Raw genomic sequence first — 23,328 nt, 5'->3', positions numbered from 1 at the left:
TCCCAGCCAAGTGTCAGGGCATGGGAGTTGACAGAGCGAGACAGACGGCCACAACTACACCTGCAGTTTAGTGAAGACACCTGAAACAGAGTGATTTGAGACACCCGTCTGTGGAGAAGAGACTCGGGGTTGCCATTTTTCTCCCACCACCACCAAGGCGTGGCCTCAGGAATTGGTCCTGGGGGGCCTACAGTGGAGGTGGGACCAGCCGACACCAAACCATGCACCTCCGTGCCAGGTAACTGCTTATCTACTGGAGCGGGATAGATGCTGAGGAACCAGATGGCCCCCTCCTCCAGACCAGTGCTGCTGCCTTGCCTGGATTAATTCTAGGACAATTCTTGTTATTTAGATATATTCTTAGTTATTTTTTTCCTTCTTACCTTTCCTTCCTCTAGTCTGGTTACTCTGGTTGTTGGTTTATTAAAGCATACATATTTCATCCATTCCCTTGATACATGTTCTACACCTCCTTCTTCACTTTACTGTCTCTCTGTCTGGAATAATCAAGCTATATAGTTTCCCTGTTGGGGAAACTTTATCTTCATTTTCCCCCCACTTCCTTTTTATTTTCCTTTCTCTCTGGATTAAGCCGTATAGTCTCTCTGCTTGGTCAATATTTTTTTTTTATTTTTCCTTGCCCCTGTCATTTCTCTTTTTGTATGGGCTGTCTCATTAGCACAACCACCACCTTGTTCTTTACATGTAGCTGGTGTTTCTGGTTTTTGTTTGTTTGTTTGTTTGTTTTTTGGTTTTTTTTTTTTTTTGCTTTTGGATTACATTTTGTTTTGTTTGGTTCGGTTTTGGTTGATTCTTTATTTCTTTTATTTGTATGTTTGCATGTTTTTGTTTCCTGTTTGTTTTCCTTTCCAGGGCTACCTCAAGGAACAAATCAAAGCACACCTGGTGGAGGGTCCAAAATATCACTATGAGTAGGGAAATAAAATAACCAAAGTCACAACAACAGACAGCCAATAACACTTCCCAAAAAAACACCTCCTGAAGGGCCAGGCCCTGGAACGTGTATGACTTCCCCTTTAATATAGCAGTGATTGCAGGTGCAGAGCACATAACAAACTTTTAAAACTCATAAGGGACAGAAAACTAGCCAAAATGATTAAAAAGAAGAATTCTCCTCAAAAGAAATTCCAGGAAGAAGTGACAGCTAAAGAATAGATCAAAACAGACATAAGCAATATAATCAAACAAGAATTTACAATAATAGTCATAAGGTTAATGGCTGGGCTTGAAACAAGCATAGAAGACAACAGAGGATCTATTGCTACAGAGATCAAGGAACTGAAAAATATACATGATGAATTTAAAAATGCTATAAATGAGGTACAAAATAAAATGGAGATGGCTACGGAGTGGATTGCAGAAGCAGAGGGGAGAATAGGTGCATTAGAAGATAAAATTATGGAAAGAGTGGAAGCTGAGAAAAAGAGAGATAAAAAAATACAAGATCATGAGGGGAGAATTAGAAAACTTAGTGATTTAAACAAACAGAACACTATCCATATCTTAGAAATTTCAGAAGAAGGAGAAAGAGAGAAAAGGGCTGAAGGTGTACATTAACAAATCATATCTGAGAGTCTCCCCAATCTGGGGAAGGAAACAGACTTTGAAATCCAAGAGGCACAGAGAACTCCCTTCAGATGTAACTTGAATCCATCTTCTGCATGACATATCATAGTGAAACTGGCAAAATACGAGGATAAAGAGAAAATTCTGAAAGCAGCTAGGGACAAACAGGCTATAACTTACAAAGGTAGACCCATAAGAGTAGTAGCAGACCTATCTACTGAAACTTGGAAGGCCAGAAAGGAATGGCAGAAAATCTTCAATGTGATGAACAGGAACAATATGCAGCCAAGAATACTTTATCCAGCAAGCCTGTCATTGAGAATAGAAGGAAAGATAAAGGTTTTCCCAAACAAAAACTCAAGGAATTCATCACCACTAAACCAGCCCTACAAGAGATCATAAGGGGTACTCTGTGAGTGAAATGTTGCAAGGACCACAAAGTACCAGAGACATCACTACAACTATGAAACCTACAGAACAGAATGACTATAAAACCCATATCTTTCAATAATAGCACTGAATGTAAATGGGCTAAATGCTCCAATCAAAAGACCCAGGGTATCAGAATGGATTAAAAAAAAACAAGATCTATCTATTTGATGTCTACAAGAGACCCATTTTAGACCTGAGACCACCTTCAGATTGAAAGTGAGGGGATGGAGAACGATCTATCATACTACTGGAAGTAAAAAGAAAACAAGAGTAGCCATACTAATATCAGACAAACTAGACTTTAAACTCAAGGCTGCAACAAGAGATGAAGAAGGGCTTTATATAATAATTACAAGGTCTATCCATTAGGAAGAGCTAACAATTATAAACTTCTATGCACCAAATTGTGGAGACTCAAATATATAAAATAATTAATCACAAACATAAGCAATCTTATTGGTAAGATTATGATAATTTCAGGGGACTTTAATGCTCCACTTACAACAATGGACAGATAATCTAGACAGAAAATAACTAAAGAAACAATGGCCCTGAATGACACACTGGACCAGATGGATTTCACAGATATTTAGAACTCTACATCCTAAAGCAGCAGAATATATTTTCTTCTAGAGTGTCAATGGAAAATTCTCCCAGATAGATCACATACTGTGTCACAAAACATCCCTCAATAACTATAAAAGAATTGAGATCATACCATGCACACTTTTAGATCACAATGTTATGAAACTTGAAATCAACCACAGGCAAAAGTCTGGAAACCCTCCAAAAGCATGGAAGTTAAAGAACATCCTACTAAAGAATGAATGGGTCAACCAGGCAATTAGAGAAGAAATTTAAAAATATATGGAAATAAATGAAAATGAAAACACAATAATCCAAGCCTTTTGGGATGCAGCCAAGGCAGTCCTAAGAGGAAAATACATTGCAACCCAGGCCTATCTCAAAAAAACAAGAAAAATCCTTAATACAAAATCTAACAGCACACCTAAAGGAACTAGAAGCAGAAAAGCAAAGACACACCAAACCCAGCAGAAGAGGAGAAATAATAAAAATCAGAACAGAAATAAACAATATACAATAAAAACAACAACAAAAAAATAGTAGAGCAGATCAATGAAACCAAGAGTTGGTTTTTTGAAAAAATCAACAAAATTGATAAACCTCTAGCCAGTCTTCTCAAAAAGAAAATGCAGAGGACCCAAAAGATAAAATCACGAATCCATATGAATTTATTACAACCAATCACTCAGAAATACAATAAATTATTAGGGAATACTATGAAAAATTATATGCCAACATAGTGGACAACCTGGAAGAAATGGACAAATTCCTAAGCACCCACATACTACCAAAACTGAAACAGGAAGAAATAGTAAACTAGAACAGACCCATAAGTGGCAAAGAAATTGAATCAGTTATCAAAAATCTCCCAACAAATAAGAGTCCAGGACCAGATGGCTTCCCTGGGGAGTTCTACCAGACATTTAAAGCAGAGATAATACCTATCCTTCTCCAGCTGTTCAAAAAAATAGAAAGGGAAGGAAAACTTCCAGACTCATTCTATGAAGCCAGCATTACTTTGATTCCCAAACCAGACAGAGACCCAGCAAAAAAAGAAAACTACAGCCCAATATGCCTAATGAATATGGATGCAAAAATTCTCAACAAGATACTAACAAATAGAATTCAACAGCATATAAAAATATTTATTCACCGTGATCAAGTGGGATTCATTCCTGGGCAGGAGGGCTGGTTCAACATTCATAAATCAATAATGTGATACATCACATTAATAAAAGAAAGGTAAGAACCATGTGATCCTGTACATAGATGCAGAAAAAGCATTTGAAGAAATACAGCATCCTTTAATTAAAACCCTCAAGAAAGTCAGGATAGAAGGAACATACTTCAACATCATAAAAACCATTTATGAAAAGCCCACAGCCAATATCATACTCAATGGGGAAAAACAGAGCTTTCCCTTGAGATCAGGAACATGACAGGGATGTCCACTCTCACCACTGTTGTTTAACATAGTGTTAGAAGTCCTAGCATTAGCAATCAGACAACAAAATGAAATAAAAAAACATCAAAATAGACAAAGAGGATCCAAAGTTTCACTTTTTGCAGACAATATGATACTTTATATGGAAATGCAACAGATTCCACCAAAAGTCTCCTAGAACTGATACATGAATTCAGCAAAGTGGCAAGGTACAAAATCAATGTACAGAAATTGGTTGCATTTTTATACACCAATAATGAAGTAACAGAAAGAGAATTAAAGAAACTGATTCTATTTACAATTGCACGAAGAATCATAAAATATATAGGAATAAACCCAAAGAAAGATGTAAAATGTCTGCATGCTGAAAACTAGAAATCTTGAAGGAAATTGAAGAAGACACAAATAAATAGAAAAACATTCCATGCTCATGGATTGGAAGAATAAATATTGTTACAATGTCAATACTACCCAAATCAGTCCACACATTCAATGCAATCCCAATCAAAATTGCACCAGCATTCTTCTCAAATCTAGAATGAACAATCCTTAAGTTTGTATCGAACCACAAAAGACCCTGAATAGCCAAAGTAATATTGAAGAAGAAAACCAAAGCAGGAGACATCACAATCCCAGACTTTAGCCTCTACTACAAAGCTGTAATAATCAAGACTGCATGGTTTTGGCAAAAAAAACAGACAAAGAAACCAGTGGAAAGAATAGAGAACCAAGAATTGGACCCACAAATCTGTGGCCAAGTAATATTTAACAAAGGAGGAAAGAGCATCCAATGGAAAAAAGACTGTCTAACAAATGGTGCTGAGAGAGCTGGACATCAACATGCAGAAGAATGAAACTAGACCACTTTCTTACACCATTCACAAAAATAAACTCAAAATGGATGAAAGACCTGAATGTGAGACAGGGAACCATCAAATCCCTAGAGGAGAAAGCAGGCAACAACCTCATTGACCTCAGCCGCAGCAATTTCTTTCTCGGCACATCTCCAAAGGCACGGGAATTAAAAGCAAAAATGAACTATTGGGACCTCATCAAGATAAAAATCTTCTGCACTGCAAAGAAACAATCAACAAAACTAAAAGGCAACCGACAGAATGGGAAAAGATATTTGCAAATGACATATCGCATAAAAGGCTAGTACCCAAAATCTACAAAGAACTCACCAAACTCCACACCTAAAAAACAAATAATCCAGTGAAGAAATGGGCAGAAGTCATGAATAGACACTTTTCCAAAGACATCCAGTTGGACAACAAACACATGAAAAGATGCTCAACGCCACTCATTATCAGGGAAATACAAATCAAAGCCACAATGAGATACCACCTCACACCGGTCAGAGTGGCTAAATGAACAAATCAGGAGACTATAGATGCTGGCAAGGATGTGGAGAAATGGACACCTTCTTGTACTGTTGGTGGGAATGCAAACTGGTGCAGCCACTCTGGAAAACAGTGTGGATGTTCCTCAAAAAATTAAAAAAAAAATAGAACTGCCCTGTGGGTCAGCAATAGCGTTACTACTATGCTAATGCATAGGGACACATACACCCCAATGTTTATAGCAGCACTTTCAACAATATCCAAATTATGGAAAGAGCCTAATGTCTGTCAACTGATGAATGGATAAAGAAGATGTGGTTTATATATACAATGGAATACTACTTGGCAGTGAGAAAGAACGAAATCTGTCCATTTGCAGCAATGTGGATGGGACTGGAGGGTATTATGCTAAGTGACATAAGTCAGTCAGAGAAAGACAGATACCATATATTTTCACTCATATGTGTATCTTGAGAAACTTAACAGAAGACCATGGGGGAGGGGAAGTGGAAAAAAAAGTTACAACAGAGAGGGAGGGAGGCAAACCATAAGAGACTCTTGAATACAGAGAACAAACTGAGGGTTGATGGGGGTTGGGGAGAGGGGAAAATGGGTGATGGATATTGAGGAGGGCACTTGTTAGGATGAGTACAGGGTGTTGTATGGAAACCAATTTGACAATAATTTATAGTAAAAAACAAACATAACAAAACAAAGAAATAAAACATATGTCCACATGAATACCTGTACATTGATTTTGTAGAAGCTGTACTCAAAATTGGTAAAACTTTAAAACAACCAAAATGTTCTGTAAATAACTGAATGTTTAAATGAACTATCATAGACCCATACAATGGAATATTATTCAGCACTACAAAGAAAAGCCTATCAACCCACAAAAAACACGGGGGAGAAATTTAAATGCATATTACTAAATGAAAGAGGGCAATCTAAAAGGGCTATATACTTTATGATTACGAACAAGGCATTCTGGAAAAAGGCAAAACTATGGAGCCATTAATATCAGTTCTTTCTGGGGATTTTGTGGGAGGGAGCAATAAACAGGTGAAGCACAGGGAATTTTATAGGACAGTGAAACCATTTTGTATGATACTATACTATTGGATATATATCATTATTCATTTCAAAACCAATAGAATATATAACACCAAGATTGAACTATTTTAGAGCCATGAAAATGCTATGTATGATACAATAATGATAAATACAGATCATTATACATTTCCGAAACGTATAAAATGTATAACACCAAGAGGGAGCCATAATGTAAACTGTGGGATTTTGGTAACCATGATGTGTCATTATAAAATATAAATGTAATACATTTGAATAATTAACATCGCAAGAATACTAAATATGAAATTGCCTTACAGTTATCAACAGCATGTGGAATTGGTTTAAAAAGAAAAATAGTTAAATAGAATACAATAGGGTCCAAAAGTATATTCATACCTATAATTCAATAGATTTTCAACATAGTCACCAAGAAAACTCAATGACGAAAGGGTACTTTTTCAAAAAAACATATTGTAACAATTGAATAGGCGCATTAAAAAAAAAGAAGAAGAAGAGGGGAGCCTAGGTGTCTCAGTTGGTTGAGCGTCTGACTTTGGCTCAGGTCACGATCTCGCGGTTTGTGAGTTTGAGCCCTGTGTCGGGCTCTCTGCTGACAGCTCAGAGCCTGAAGCCTGTTTCGGATTCTCTCTCTCTCTCTCTCTCTCTCTCTCTCTCTTCTCTGCCCCTCCCCAGTTCGTGCTCTCTTTCTCTCCAAAATAAATAAACATTTAAAAAAATTAAAAAAAGAACTTCAACAATACTGTGTATCATGCACCAAAAAAATATATAACTCTACTTGACAAATGGACCTAAATTCCATACCTACAATTTTAACCCTAAGCAAAATTTTTTTTTCTTTTTTTAGGCAAAAGTTTTACACACATAAAGTATGGAGTGCATAAAAACAAATCAACAAATTAGGTTTCATGAAAATTGAACACTTTTACAATTCAAAAGACAATGTTATATAAATACAACATAAAAATGGATAGAGTAAAACATTTTTTGAAAAAATATATATATATATTTTTAAAAATTTTTTTTCAACGTTTATTTATTTTTGGGACAGAGAGAGACAGAGCATGAACGGGGGAGGGGCAGAGAGAGAGGGAGACACAGAATCGGAAACAGGCTCCAGGCTCTGAGCCATCAGCCCAGAGCCTGACGCAGGGCTCGAACTCACGGACCGCGAGATCGTGACCTGGCTGAAGTCGGATGCTTAACCGACTGCGCCACCCAGGCGCCCCGTGAAAATATATTTAACAAATGATTTGTACATCTAATATTTGCTAAACTACTTCCATCCAATTAAATAAAAATATTAACAACTCAATAACACAGACATATTTTTGAGTATATGAAATATTTGAACAGAAACATTTAAAAAATAATTAGATGGTAACAAAGGAGAAGAAACAATGCTTTACTTGTAAGGACAATGAACTATGGCTCTTGAGCCAAATACAGCTTATTTTTATAAATAAGGTTATTTTGGCACATAGCAACGCTCATTTGTGTAGTTATTAATGATGACTATTTTTGCACTACAGAGTTGAGTAATGCCCAAGAGGCCTTATGACTCCCAAAGCCAAAATATGTACTATTAGGGTCTTTACACAAAATGTTTGGCAACATCTGTTTATATCATCACTCAGAAAGTAAATACGTATTAAAGAATACCACTTAATACTCCATAAAATGATGAAATTAAAGAAAATGACCATTCCACATGGTTGCAAGGATATAGAGCAAATAGACCTATCAAACACTGCAGATGGAAATGTAAAATGGTACAATTATTTTGGAAAACAGCCCACTTTTTCTTTATTTTTTAAATAATTTAATGCTCAATGAATTTTGAAAAATTGTAGAGTTCTTGTGTACTTTTAACTCAGTTTTCCATAATGATAATATCTTAATGTATGATAATAATCTTATTATTTTAATAGCACATTATCAAAATGGGGATGCTGACTTTTGTATAATGCTAAAAACTAAAGTACAGACCTTATTCAGATTTTACCAATTTCTTCAATTGTGTATTCAGGGATAGATGGCAAAATAAAATTAATTCCAAATATTCAAAGCTGATAATAATGGCAAGATTGTTTTGAATATTTGGGAGTGGTAGTTTTTTCAGAGCTTTCTTTTTACCCTGATGACTAGAGTAGAATCCTAGGAAATAAATGGTATTAGTCCCCTTTCACTAGTTAACTTTTGAACAATGTTGAGAAATAGGCAATTTTACTCCACATGTGCATGTTTTTATTTATGCACTTGAGGATTCCTCAGTCAGTCAAGAATCACAGTAACGCACACACCCCTTTTCATCTTTGTTGATTGGAGTAAAATGTTTCAAACAGCTCTTAGTCTCACTGTGCACACCTCTTCCTGATGCTACATAAACTGTTGAGAGACTAAGGGATTTCATGCTCTTATACTCTGTAATGCTTCACTTTTCATAGCTATTTGGGAATATAACATTTAAGTGTGTGAATTCTTTCTTTGACCCCTGATAGTATATTTGAGGATTTCTCAAAAAGGTTTATTTTGTATAAAGAGTGTATTCTTCTTATCTCTCAAAATAGTGAGGATTTAAATTTGTTTTTTTTTTTCTTTTTTCTATACTCACAAGAGCACACACACATATGAAGGCACAAGCATACCGCATCTTTATATGTACAGATATATTTGGTTTTATTTCTCTTCCTTTACTTTTTCCAAAAAATGACTAATAATTTGCATACTATTTTTCATTGTTCTTTTCACATTCTAAACTCATCCACGTTAATGAATGTCTATGCCATCAAACTTAATTGCTAGATTATTTTCAATCATAAGGAAATGCCATTTTGTTTAATCAATCCCATAATGTTGGAAATAATGTTTTTAATTTTTCACAAGTATATTTTATTCTATAAAAACTATTTTGTATATTTAATCTCTATCATCTTATAAAATAATTTCCTTATGCTCAATTTCTTGAAGCAACATTCCTGGGTTAAACAGTACAGTAAACCTTTTTTTTTTTTATCCATCCTGTAAAAACAGCTCTAAGAAGGCTCTGTCTTTTTATACTACTACCAGAAATATATCAATATGCTTATTACAACATACAGAATCTAAACAATGTACTTTTTATAATTTACTTGGTCTTTGACTAGTTGATAGGAGAAAACATTACCAAATGTTCTTTTATATGTGTACTGTTGATTATTATGAAAGCTAATAAAATTTTTAATATATTTATTGGTCATTTATATTTATTCTTTATTAAATTGCCCATATTATTTATTAATTTTTCTATTAGGTGACCAACTCCTTATTGATTTCAAGGGGCATGAAAATGATGAGTATACTAAAACATTGCCTACGATATATATTGTCAATATATGTTTTTTGTCTTTTGTCATTAATGAAAAATGAATGCTTGGGGTACCTGGGTGGTTCAATCAGTTAAGTGTCCAACTCTTGATTTCAGCTCAGGTCATAAGCTTACAGACTGTGAGTTCATGCTCCACATCAGGCCTGGACTGACAGAGTATAGCCTGCTTGGGATTCTCTCTCTCCCTGCCTCTCTGCCCCTTTCAGGCTTGTTCATTATCTCTCTCTCTCTTTCTCTCTCTCTCTGTCTCTCAAAATAAATACACTTTTAAAAAATTTTAAAAAAGTGTATGCTTATGGAAGTTTTTGTTTGCCTGCAGGTTGAGATTTTTCATACAGAAGTTTCTAAATATTTACATAACCACATTCAACAATCTTTACACTTGTGATGCTTTCTGCTCAATTGTGCATGAATGTGCCCACGCATGTGCAATAGATAAAATCCCAATACCCAACTTCATAGTTAATGGTAAAGCAAAACTATTCCTTTTTTTCACAGGACAGTCACTTGTTGAAACTTATCCTTTCTTCTATGGTTTGGTCACTCTCATCTTCATTCCTCTTGTTTAAAGTATACTAAATTAATTTGCCAGGATTCTCCACACTTTCTATCCATACAACTCTACTAATATAATGACTTTAAGGATGGCTTCCTGTGTGTTTCTTCAATTTATTTAAAACAAAAATATCTGTCAGAAAGTATCCAAAGTTTGTGGTATATTTTTTGCAAAGTTCATTATTTTCAGGATGAATAGGCATCTATCATCAATAGTATGAAAAGTCATACCTATCTACGACACAGTACCATTAAGCCTTTAAGACTGTTGCCATATTTTGTTTGTTTCACTTATCTGTTTTTTGCTTACCTGTTTGTCATGCTGTTTTAATTGCTTTTTACTTTAAAATATAGTATATTATCTAGTATGAAAAATGTTTCCACATTAGTTTGTTTTTTCCAAAAAATATTATAGTATATCACACATTTATCCCTCAAGATTAATTTTAGAACTATTTTCCAACATGTATTGTAAAGTGAGAAGTTAAAGGAAGTTGACAGTACTTGTGACTTTGATAGAAAAGAGTTGCAAAGAAATATTTAAAGAAAAGTGACATAATTAAAATGTTGAGAATCCCTATATAAAAAGCAAATGTTTTGCCATTTATTAAAATTTCATTTATGTTCTTAAATAGAATTTAATACTTGTTTCAGTATGATCCCTGCATAATACTTTCTAATTTTATGCACAGGGATTTTATATCATTACTCTTGTCATGATTATGAGCTAGATTATTTCTCCAATATATTTTATAAATAATAATTATTGGTATATGTTAAAGGTTATCATTTATTTGTTTGTGATTGGCTACATCACCTAACTCTTATTATTTCTAATAGTTTCTCAATTGATTTTTAAATATTTCCTAAATGGCTAATCAAGCTATCAATACATCATACTATTTTACCCTCTTTTCTTATATACATAACATTTATGTATTTTTTTGGTTAATTCCATTGGCTCCATTGTCTAAGCAATGCTGCAATAGTAAAAATTGACAACTTTGTCTTGCTCATGAAATTAAAAGAACCATTTTTTTTACTAGTAGGTATGAATTGTGGCACTGGTGATTTTTATCTCCTTATGAATCTGACTTATGTTAAGGAAGCATTTGTCGAATTTACCAGACCTTTCTACATTTTTTCTCCTAACTTGCCACCACTCCTTAAATTTTGGAAGTTTATAAATGGCTTTCTGAATGTTTCTTCAATTCATTTCAAAGTGTAAAATATTTGGCCAAAATTATCCCAGATACTTTACATTATGATAAACTCTATGCACTTAACATTTTCTATTTTCAGATTTGGCAAAGTTCCATTACCATAGCATTAATTTTTATTTCTCTTAGGTCACTGTGTTTTGTTTGAGGAAATGTTTAGTTTTAGTTTTAGGTTGTTGTTTTCAAATTGTTTTTGCATTACTTCATTTCTTGGAAGTCAAAACATAAGCTTTTCTTTTTTTAACTCTGCAGATAGACTAACATAATTTGGAAAGTAGAATACTTAAGCTTAAATTCAATTATAAGTAGATTACTAGAAACAATGAGCAGCAAGGTATAAAAGACTTCAGTCTTCTCATGCCTTACATATTTTGAAAATTAAGGTGCATATTATAGCATAATACCATCTTAATTCATTAAACAATTATGAGAAGACACTTTTCAGAGTCATATATCCCTATTTTCAATAATATCCCACGGCATTTTATGTTACAAGAATCAATGAAGGAAGAAAAAGTCTTATAGAAACCATTTCGATAATTTGAACTCCTTAGAAGTTTTAAAGAAATGGATGGAAGGAATCCATCACTGTGTTAAACATCTTTTTAATTCATATTGTTCATCTTCAAAATTTTAAAGAAAGATAATACGAGTTCTATACAGTGTTTCAATTGTTACATCATGAAACAAAACCATTTTTTTATCAACACTAAAGGGATTCTTCCAATTTTTCACCTAATTTCCAAATTTTTCTATGTCCCTATAGCTGTTATTGAGGAAAACAATCTTCAAATTTCTTAGTGATAATTTTGAACCACCATGATATTCCTTTTCAAAAGGGATTAATAAAGGAGTCATTGAAAATCAGGAACCTAGACCATGTAATTTAGAATTAAAGATGTACAATTTTTTAAATGTTTATTTATTTTGAGAGAGAGAGAGAGAGAGAGAGAGAGAGAGAGAGAGAGCAAGCTGGGTAGGGGCAGAGAGAGAAAGGAAGAAAGAGAATCCTAAGAAGATGACAGCAGAGTGTGACACTGGGCTCAAACTCATGAACCATGAGATCATGACCTGAGGCAAAATCAAGAGTCTTTCCCTTAACCAACTGATGCACCCAGGTGCCCCTAAATATATACAATTCTGTCAATACTTCAGCAGAGATCTAAATCTCAAAAATACATCAGCAGAGATCTAAATCTCAAAAATACAAAGAGCATCTAGAAGTTAGAGTGACGGAGGATAAGTTACTAGAAATCATACTGACAGACAAGAGTAGTTTCAGTGAACCTGGGCCATGAATGTATTGGTGGGAAATAACTAAGCAAAGTGTGAGTTTGCATTATGAAGAGAAAACATTATCTTTTGTATTCCAGGAGCCCACAAGACCAATGGAAGTAGTAGCATTCTCAGAATATCCCAAAGGAGACCTTCAATTGTAGCCAACCCATGCACTTTCTGGTTATTGGGAACTTTGCTAAAATTACCATCAGATTTGATTGTGTATTTCAATAGATATCCCTTACAATAAACTTTAAGCTATGAAAGTCATCACTGGTAAGGTTACCAAAAACCAAAGGATCAGTAGATAATATTCTTATGTCCAGCCCAGTGACACCAAATAAGAACTCTTAAAGGTAAAATGATATTGTCCTTACCAAATTGGAACTATAGATAATATATGATGCTTAATAAGAAGACCTGGAGTTTCCTCTGAAAACCCTCTGAAATTAGAAATCAGTAATACTATACATTGTCTGTAAGAAGTCAGAGTCCATGATTGTCTTCTAAATGGATCATAATATTCTTGAAGAACACTTGTTTTCAGCTATCTGAAATTAAAATGTACAATTTACAAATTATTGTCACCTGGTTCAAAGTTAATGGCTGGGTGCTTAAACTATCAAGAAAGATTTAAATAATCTAAGTGTGTGATCACCATTATTTCTTGAATCCTATCTTGTTCCATGGTTTCGGAAGACCCCTGAATTGTGACTGAAGCTTCAAAGAGAATTATCACAACTGAATGTCAAAGCCCAAAGTGCAGACATAAAGATCCTCGTGGCATAATGAAGTCATGCCAAAGTTAAACCTTTCAAGGCCATAAAGAAAAATTGAAGGGACAAAGTTTCAAAAGTAACTGTCTAGTTAAAAATTACTCTTAAATTAGCTTTAAATATGGAGGGGAGGAGTCAGGGTACACTACCTACACTCTCCTTTTATTAAAGTTAATATTTAATAGGTTGTTTCTGATATATGTAGATGAGCCAATAATGCAATTATAAGGAAAAAAAGGAAGAACGATATCAGAGTGAGGTCAAAAAGGAAGAAAATGAGGAAGCTATGCATAAGCCAGATGTAACCAGTAGAATTAGAATTCATTAGTTAACAGAAACTTTTCCTAGGAGCAGAGCAATAAAAGTCTGGAAAGCTTTAAATTGATGAGGTAAAAACAAGTGAATTTGAATCTATGAAAAAAAAAGGAAGGAAAGGGGGAAGCAGGAAATGGGGGGGATGGTCAGCACATAGGACAGAAAGGATATGACATCACAAAGCCCACTGGCTCAAAGCAGTTAGGAGCACTGTTTATCTGTTTGGGAAGTGAAAGGTGAAACTTCCCCTTAGAGACCTGTCCATGCCTTCTTCACTGGTTCTCCCAAACCCACATTAGTCCTAATTCTGCCATTCCTATTTCCCAAAAGAGTGAAGACAGGACTCATGAACATGGAAGACTCTGAAGAAAGCCCAACAGAGAAGCAAAGCCTAGTTCAAGGCACCTCAGTCACATTGAATAGTGACACTGGTACAGATAAAGTTCTTGCCTCACTAGAGGGCAAGAGGAAGCGGAAAGGGTACTTGCCAACTGAATCAGTGAAGATTCTCCGTGACTGGCTGTATGAACACCGGTTTAAGGCCTACCCTTCAGAAGCAGAGAAGCGAATGCTGTCTGAGCAGACTAATTTGTCTTTCCTACAGGTCTCAAACTGGTTTATCAATGCCCGCAGACGTGTTCTCCCAGAAATGCTTCAACAGGATGGAAACGACCCCAATCAGATCACCATGTACCACCAAAAAGGCAAGTCTGCTGATATGACCCATAAGCAGAACACAGATTCATCTATACAGGCAAGGTCAGGGCCCAGAGATCCAGACAAGATGCAGTGGCTGCCCCTGAGCATCCCTGTAATGGACCAGCCATTGGAGGAGAAGCTGCTGGATCCAGAGTTGTCTACAGGCCAGAAGCTCACCCCAAAGGCCCAGCCAAAAAAAAAGGTCAAGATTTCTACTAATGAGCCTGTGCTTATGTCATCTTCCAAACCTGTGTTAACAGAAGAGTACAATGACTTCAGCAGCTTCCAGCTGCTGGTCGATGCAGCTGTGCAAAAGGCTGCAGAACTGGAGTTACAGAAGAAGCAAGAATGTCCCTAAAATTATCAAGTAGTTAGTCCCTTGTCTACAGCAGTAGATCCATTTCTGCTCCTCCAACTAATGAATAGTTTTATATTTTATAGAGACCTTTTCCTTCTAGGGGTTCCATAAGAACCATTATAGCTATTGGGACACAATTCTGCTAGATATTTCAGTGTTTCCAGATGGACTTGTCATCATGATTAACACTAAAATAAAGATATCTTCTTTGCTTCTACTATCTCCTAGGTTTAAACGCTTCAGACAATCAGACCAATATATCTGAGACTAGACACAGTACTGAGACATCTTCGGAAGCCTTGCTTTGGCTTTTCTAATCAGACTTTTTGATCCCAGGGTTGCTGCAAATACCACAGCACCAATATGTCTCCCTCTGTCTAACTTTCCTTGTTGATTAGCATGAAAAATGGAAAAGAAAGGCTCTATAAAAGATGACTATAACAGCACTGGTGTCATTTTAATGTTGGAGTTTTTGTGAAAATTTCAACTTTATGTTTTTCTTTGTATAGTTTATTGACAATCCTCAGGAGTAGCTATTTTTTGTTTGCAGGCGGTAAACATAAGAGTCAAAATACAGTGAATTAATGAACATGTTACAGATAAGGGTGCACTCATATTTGGCATACTAGTGAAGAAGTATGCAGTAAGATACAAAAATTCTACATGGTAATTTTCAGTTGTTAGTTCCAGCATAGTTGTTTTCAGAGGATACTTTTTTGTTTAGTATTTATTTATTTATTTATTTATTTATTTATTTATTTATTTATTATTGAAGGGCTTAAACAAGTTTATTTTTCACAATTCTGGAGGCTAGAAATCCAACATCAAGGTGCCAATTTGGGCACATTCTTATCAAGGCGCTCACCTCTTGGTTCATAGACAGCACCTTGTGTCCTTGTATGATTAAAGAGGCTAGTGCTCACTGAAGCATCTTTTATAAAGGCATTCACCCCATTCATGAGGTCTCCACTCTCATGACCTAAGCACCTCCTAAAGCCTCATCTCTAATCCTATCATCTTTGGGATGACTTCAACACATTAATTTCAACATATGAATTTGGGGAGACACTAACATATAGAAAATATTAGTTATATACACATATGTATGTATAAATATATACACACATATTAAATATAAAATATGTTAACATATAAAATGCTAAATATTAAATATATACATATTTATTTAACATTTCAATTCCTGCTTATTGTCCTTAGGATAAAATAGGAATTTATATTTTAAACATTTTTTTTAATTTGAGCATAGTTGACATGTTATATTAGTTTTAGGTGTACAATATAGTGTTTCAACTTCTCTATATGCTATGCTCACCACAAGTGTAAGTTACCATCTGTCCCCATACACTATTACAATATCATTGATTATATTCCCTATGTTGTGCCTTTTATTACATGAATTATTTCATAACTGGAAGTCTGTACTCCCACTCCCCCTCACCCCTTTTGGCCCATCTCCCCTTATCTCTAGTAACCATCAGTTTGCTTTCTGTATTTATAAGCCTGACTGTAACTTTTGTTTGTTTATTTGCTTTGTTTTTTAGAGTCCACGTGTGAGTGAAGTGATGTGATGCTTATCTTTCTCAGTCTTTACGTAACATAATACCCTCTATGTCCATCAATGTTGGAAATGACAAGATTTTTTTTTATGTTATCCATTTGTCTATTGAAGGACACCTAGGTGGCTGCTGTATCTTGGCTAATATAAATAATGCTGAAATAGGGATATATATTTGTGAATTAGTATTTTCATGTTTGTTGGGTATATACCTAGTAGTGAAATTACTGGATCATATAGTATTTATCTTTATAATTTTTTGAGAAAACTCCATGCTGTTTTTCAGAGTGGCTGTACCCACTTACATTCCCACCAATAGTGCATGAGGATACCTTTTTTCTCCACGACCTCACCAACACTTGTCCTTTCTTTCTTCTTTCTTTCTTTCTTTCTTTCTTTCTTTCTTTCTTTCTTTCTTTCTTCTGTTATTCTGACAAGCATGATGTGATGTCTCATTGTGGTTTTCATTTGCATTTCCATGAGAATTAGAGATGCTGAGTATATTTTCATGTGTCTCCTATCCATATATGTGTCTCCTTTGGAAAAAAATGTCTATTCAGGTCATCTGCACATTTTTACATTTATTTATTTTTGAGACAGAGCATGAATGGTGGAGGGTTAGAGAGAGAGGGAGACATAGAATCTGAAACAGGCTCCAGGCTCTGAGCTGTAAGCACAGAGCCCAACGTGGGGCTCGAGCTCACGGACCACAAGATCATGAACTGAGCTGAAGATGGATGCTTAACTGACTGGGTCCCCCAGGCACCCCATCTGCACATTTTTTAAAATCGGGTTGTTTGGTTTTTGGTAATCAGTTGTGTATGTTCTTAATATAGTTTGGATATTAGATCTTTATTGGAATTGTCATTCATAAATATCTTCTCCCATTCAGTAGATTGCCTTTTTGTTTTGTCAGTGGTTTTGACAAACCATTGATACTGTACATTGATACTGTACAGATGATTTTTACATTTTATTTTCATTTTATTTTATTTTATTTTATTTTTTTAATATATGAAGTTTACTGTCAAATTGGTTTCCATACAACACCCAGTGCTCATCCCAAAAGGTGCCCTCCTCAATACCCACCACCCACCCTCCCCTCCCTCCAACCCCCCCATCAACCCTCAGTTTGTTCTCAGTTTTTAAGACTCTCTTATGCTTTGGATTTCTTCCACTCTAACCTCTTTTTTTCTCCTACCCCTACCCCATGGGTTTCTGTTAAGTTTCTCAGGATCCACATAAGAGTGAAACCATATGGTATCTGTCTTTCTCTGTATGGCTTATTTCACTTAGCATAACACTCTCCAGTTCCATCTGTGTTGCTACAAAGGGCCATATTTCCTTTTACTCATTGCCACGTAGTACTCCATTGTGTATATAAACCACAATTTCTTTATCCATTCATCAGTTGATGGACATTTAGGCTCTTTCCATAATTTGGCTATTGTTGAGAGTGCTGCTATAAACATTGGGGTACAGGTGCCCGTATGCATCAGTACTCCTGTATCCCTTGGGTAAATTCCTAGCAGTGCTATTGCTGGGTCACAGGGTAGGACTATTTTTAATTTTGGGAGGAACCTCCACACTGTTTTCCAAAGTGGCTGCACCAGTTTGCATTCCCACCAACAGTGCAAGAGGGTTCCCGTTTCTCCACATCCTCGCCAGCATCTACAGTCTCCTGACTTGTTCATTTTGGCCACTCTGACTGGAGTGAGGTGATATCTGAGTGTGGTTTTGATTTGTACTTCCCTGATGAGGAGCATCGTTGAGCATCTTTTCATGTGCCTGTTGGCCATCTGGATGCCTTCCTTAGAGAAGTGTCTATTCATGTTTCCTGCCCATTTTTTCAATGGATTATTTGTTTTTCAGGTGTGGAGTTTGGTGGGCTCTTTATAGATTTTAGATACTAGCCCTTTGCCCGATATGTCATTTGCAAATATCTTTTCCCATTCCGCTGGTTGCCTTTTAGTTTTGTTGGTTGTTTCCTTTGCTGTGCAGAAGCTTTTTATCTTCATAAGGTCTCAGTAGTTCATTTTTGCTTTTAATTCCCTTGCCTTTGGGGATGTGTCAATAAGACATTGCTGCGGCTGAGGTCAGAGAGGCTGCTTTCTCCTCTAGGGTTTTGATGGTCTCCTCTCTCACATTCAGGTCCTTTATCCATTTTGAGTTTATTTTTGAGAATGGTGTGAGAAAGTGGTCTAGTTTCAACCTTCTGCATGTTGCTGTCCAGTTCTCCCAGCACCATTTGTTAAAGAGACTGTCTTTTTTCCATTGGATGTTCTTTCCTGCTTTGTCAAAGATGAGTTGGCCATATATTTGTGGGTCTAGTTCTGGGGTTTCTATTCTATTCCATTGGTCTATGTGTCTGTTTTTGTGCCAATACCATGCTGTCTTGATGATTACAGCTTTGTAGTAGAGGCTAAAGTCTGGGATTGTGATGCCTCCTGCTTTGGTCTTATTCTTCAAAATTACTGTGGCTATTTGGGGCCTTTTATGGTTCCATATGAATTTTAGGATTGCTTGTTCTAGTTTTGAGAAGAATGCTGGTGCAATTTTGATTGGGATTGCATTGAACGTGTAGATAGCTTTGGGTAGTATTGACATTTTGACAATATTTATTCTTCCAATCCATGAGCACAGAATGTTTTTCTATTTATTTATATCTTGTTCAATTTCCTTCATAAGCTTTCTATACTTTTCAGCGTACAGATCTTGTACATCTTTGGTTAGATTTATTCCTAGGTATTTTATGCTTCTTGGTGCAATTGTGAATGGGATCAGTTTCTTTATTTGTCTTTCTGTTGCTTCATTATTACTGTATCAGAATTAGGGTATAATCAGTTGCATTTCTGATTCTGATTTCTGTACATTGATTTTGTACCCTGCAACTTTGCTAAATTCATGTATCAGTTCTAGCAGACTTCTGGTGGAGTCTATTGGATTTTCCATGTATAATATTATGTCATCTGCAAAAAGTGAAAGCTTGTCTTCATCTTTTCCAATTTGTATGCCTTTGATTTCCTTTTGTTGTCTGATTGCTGATGCTAGAACTTCCAACACTATGTTAAACAACAGTGGTGAGAGTGCACATCCCTGTCGTGTTCCTGATCTCAGGGAAAAAGCTCTCAGTCTTTACCCATTGCGGATGATGTTAGCTGTGGGCTTTTCATAAATGGCTTTTATGATCTTTAAGTATGTTCCTCCTATGCCGACATTCTCAAGGGTTTTTATTAAGAAATGTTGCTGAATTTTGTCAAAGGCCTTTTGTGCATCGATTGATAGGATCATATGGTTCTTCTCTTTTCTTTGATTAATGTGATGTATCACATTGTTTGACTTGCGAATGTTGAACCAGCCCTGCATCCCAGGAATAAATCTCAGTTGATCACGGTGAATAATTCTTTTTATACACTGTTGAATTCGATTTGCTAGTATCTTATTGAGAATTTTTGTATCCATATTCATGAGGGATATTGGTCTGTAGTTCTCTTTCTTACTGGGCCTCTGTCTGGTTTAGGAATCAAAGTAATACTGGCTTTATAGAATGAGTCTGGAAGTTTTTCTTCCCTTTCTATTTCTTGGAATAGCCTGAGAAGGATAGGTATTATCTCTGCTTTTAAACGTCTGGTGGAACTCCCCTGGGAAGCCATCTGGTCCTGGACTCTTATTTGTTGGGAGATTTTTGATGACTGATTCAATTTCTTCACCGGTTATGGATCTGTTCAAGCTTTCTATTTACTCCTGATTGAGTTTTGGAAGTGTGTGTGTGTTTAGGAATTTGTCCATTTCTTCCAGGTTGTCCAGTTTCTGGCATGTAATTTTTCATAGTATTCCCTGATAATTGCTTGTATCTCTGAGGGATTGGTTGTATTAATTCCATTTTCATTCATGATTTTATCTATTTGGGTCATCTCCCTTTTCTTTTTGAGAAGCCTGGATAGAGGCTTATCAATTTTGTTTATTTTTTCAAAACAGCAACTCTTGATGTCGTTGATTTGCTCTACAGTTTTCTCAGATTCTATATTGTTTATTTCTGCTCTGATCTTTATTATTTCTCTTCTTTTGCTGGGTTTAGGCTGTCTTGCTGTTCTGCTTCTATTTCTTTTAGGTGTGCTGTTAGATTTTGTATTTGGGATTTTCCTTGTTTCTTGAGATAGGCCTGGATTGCAATGTACTTTCTTTTCAGGACGGCGTTTGCTGCATCCCAAAGCATTTAGTCTGTTGTATTTTCATTTTCGTTTGTTTCTATATATTTTTTAATTTCTTCTCTAATTGCGTGGTTGACCCATTCATTCTACAGTAGGGTGTTTTTTAACCTCCCTGCTTTTGGAGGTTTTCCAGACTTTTTCCTGTAGTTGATTTCAAGCTTCATAGCATTGTGGTCTGAAAGTATGTATGGTATGATTTCAATTCTTGTATACTTATGAAGGGCTGTTTTGCGACCCAGTATGTGATCTATCTTGGAAAATGTTCCATGTGCACTCGAGAAGAAAGTATATTCTGTTGCTTTGGGATGTAGAGTTCTAAATATATCTGTCAAGTCCATCTGATCCAATGTATCTTTCAGGGCCCTTGTTTCTTTATTGACCATGTGTCTAGATGATCTGTCCATTTCTGTAAATGGAGTGTTAAAGTCCCCTGAAATTACCACATTCTTATCAAGAAGGTTGCTTTTGTTTGTGAGTAATTGTTTCATATATCTGAGGACTCCTGTATTCGGCACATAGACATTGATAATTGTTAGCTCTTCCTGATGGATAGACCCTGTGATTATTATATAATGCCCTTCTTCATCTCTTGTTACAACCTTTAATTTCAAGTCTAGTTTGTCTGATATAAGTATGGCTACTCCAGCTTTCTTTTGGCTTCCAGTAGCATGATAAATAGTTCTCCATCCCCTCACTGTCAATCTAAAGGTGTCCTCAGGTCTAAAATGAGTCTCTTGTAGACAGCAAATAGATGGGTCTTGTTTTTTATCCATTCTGATACCCTATGTCTTTTGGTTGGCGCATTTAATCCATTTACATTCAGTGTTATTATAGAAAGATACGGGTTTAGAGTCATTGTGATGTCTGTATGTTTTATGCTTGCAGTGATGTCTCTGGGACTTTGTCTCACAGGATCCCCCTTAGGATCTCTTGTAGGGCTGGTTTTTGGTGATGAATTCCATCAGTTTTTGTTTGTTTGGGAAGACCTTTATCTCTCCTTCTATTCTAAATGACAGACTTGCTGGATAAATGATTCTTGGCTGCATATTTTTTCTGTTCATAATATTGAAGATCTCCTGCCAATCCTTTCTGGCCTGCCAAGTTTTTTCAGAAAGATTGGTCACGAGTCTCAAAGGTCTGCCTTTATATGTTAGAGCACGTTTATCCCTAGCTGCTTTCAGAATTTTCTCCTTATCCTTGTATTTTGCCAGTTTCACTATGATATGTCATGCAGAAGATCAATTCAAGTTAAGTCTGAAGGGAGTTCTCTGTGCCTCTTGGATTTCAATGACTTTTTCCTCCCCTAGATCAGTGAAGTTCTCAGCTATTATTTCTTCAAGTACACCTCAGCACCTTTCCCTCTCTATTCCTCCTCTGGAATACCAATTATGCGTAGATTAATTCTCTTTAGTGCATCCCTTAGTTCTCTAATTTTCTCCTCATACTCCTGGATTTTTTTTTATGTCTCTTTTTCTCAGCTTCTTCTTTTTCCATAATTTTATCTTCTAGTTCACCTATTCTCTCCTCTGCCTCTTAAATCCGAGCCGTGGTTGTCTCCATTTTATTTTGCAGCTCACTGATACCTTTTTTTTAAGCTCCTAATGGCTGTTCCTTTGTCCCTTTGTCTCTGTAGTAAGAGATTCTCTGCTGTCCTTTATACTGTTTTCAAGCCCAGCGATTAATTTTATGACTATTATTCTAAATTCACTTTCTGTTATTTTGTTTAAATCGTTTTTGGTCAGTTTGTTAGCTGTTGTTATTTTCTGAAGGTTTTTTTTTTGAGGGGAATTCTTCCGTTTGGTCATTTTGGATAGTCCCTGGAGTGGTGCAGAACTGGGACACTTCCCCTGTGCTGTCTTGAATAACTTGCATTGGTGGGCGGGGCCACAGTCAGACCTGATGTCTGCCCTCAGCCCACCACTGGGGCCATAGTCAGACTGGTGTGTGCCTTCTCTTTCCCTCTCCTAGGGGCGGGACTCACTGTGGGGTGGTGTGGCCCCTCTGGGCTACTTGCACACTGTCAGGCTTGTGGATCTGGCATATTAGCTGGGGTGGATCAGCAAGGTGCACATTGGCAAGAGGGGCAGGCTCAGCTTACTTTTCCTTCAGAGATCCTCTTCGGGAGGGGCCCTGTGGCACCGGGAGGGAATCAGACCTGCCAGAGGGATGGATCCGCAGAAGCACAGAATTGGTTGTTTGTGTGGTGCAAGCAAGTTTCCTGGCAGGAACTGGTTCCCTTTGGGATTTTGGCTGGGGGATGGGCGAGGGAGATGGTGCTGGCCAGTGCCTTTGTTCCCAGCCAAGCTGCGCTCTGTCATCCGGGGCTTAACAACTCTCTCTCCCGTTGTCCTCCAGCCCTTCCGTTCTCTGAGCAGAGCTATTATCTTATAACCTTCCAGATGTTAAGTTCCACTTGCTCCTAGAACACTCTCCATCTGTCCCCTCCGCTTTTGTCAGCCAGACTCCAGGGCTCTGCGCTGCTGGAGG

At 36.3% G+C, this 23,328-nt stretch overlaps 1 protein-coding gene across 1 annotated transcript; it reads left to right on the top strand.

The window, feature by feature from the left end:
• Positions 1-14,194: 14,194 nt before the first annotated feature.
• TGIF2LX (TGFB induced factor homeobox 2 like X-linked) lies at positions 14,195-15,500 on the top strand. The gene has a single exon (XM_004000695.6). The coding sequence runs from the start codon at positions 14,344-14,346 to the stop codon at positions 15,052-15,054; it is 711 nt and encodes a 236-aa protein (XP_004000744.2). The 5' UTR covers positions 14,195-14,343; the 3' UTR covers positions 15,055-15,500.
• The last annotated feature ends 7,828 nt before the right edge of the window (positions 15,501-23,328 follow it).

Source organism: Felis catus, chromosome X, assembly GCF_018350175.1.
Source record: "Felis catus isolate Fca126 chromosome X, F.catus_Fca126_mat1.0, whole genome shotgun sequence".
Lineage (NCBI taxonomy): Eukaryota > Metazoa > Chordata > Mammalia > Carnivora > Felidae > Felis > Felis catus.
This window is presented reverse-complemented; position numbering and strand designations above follow the sequence as displayed.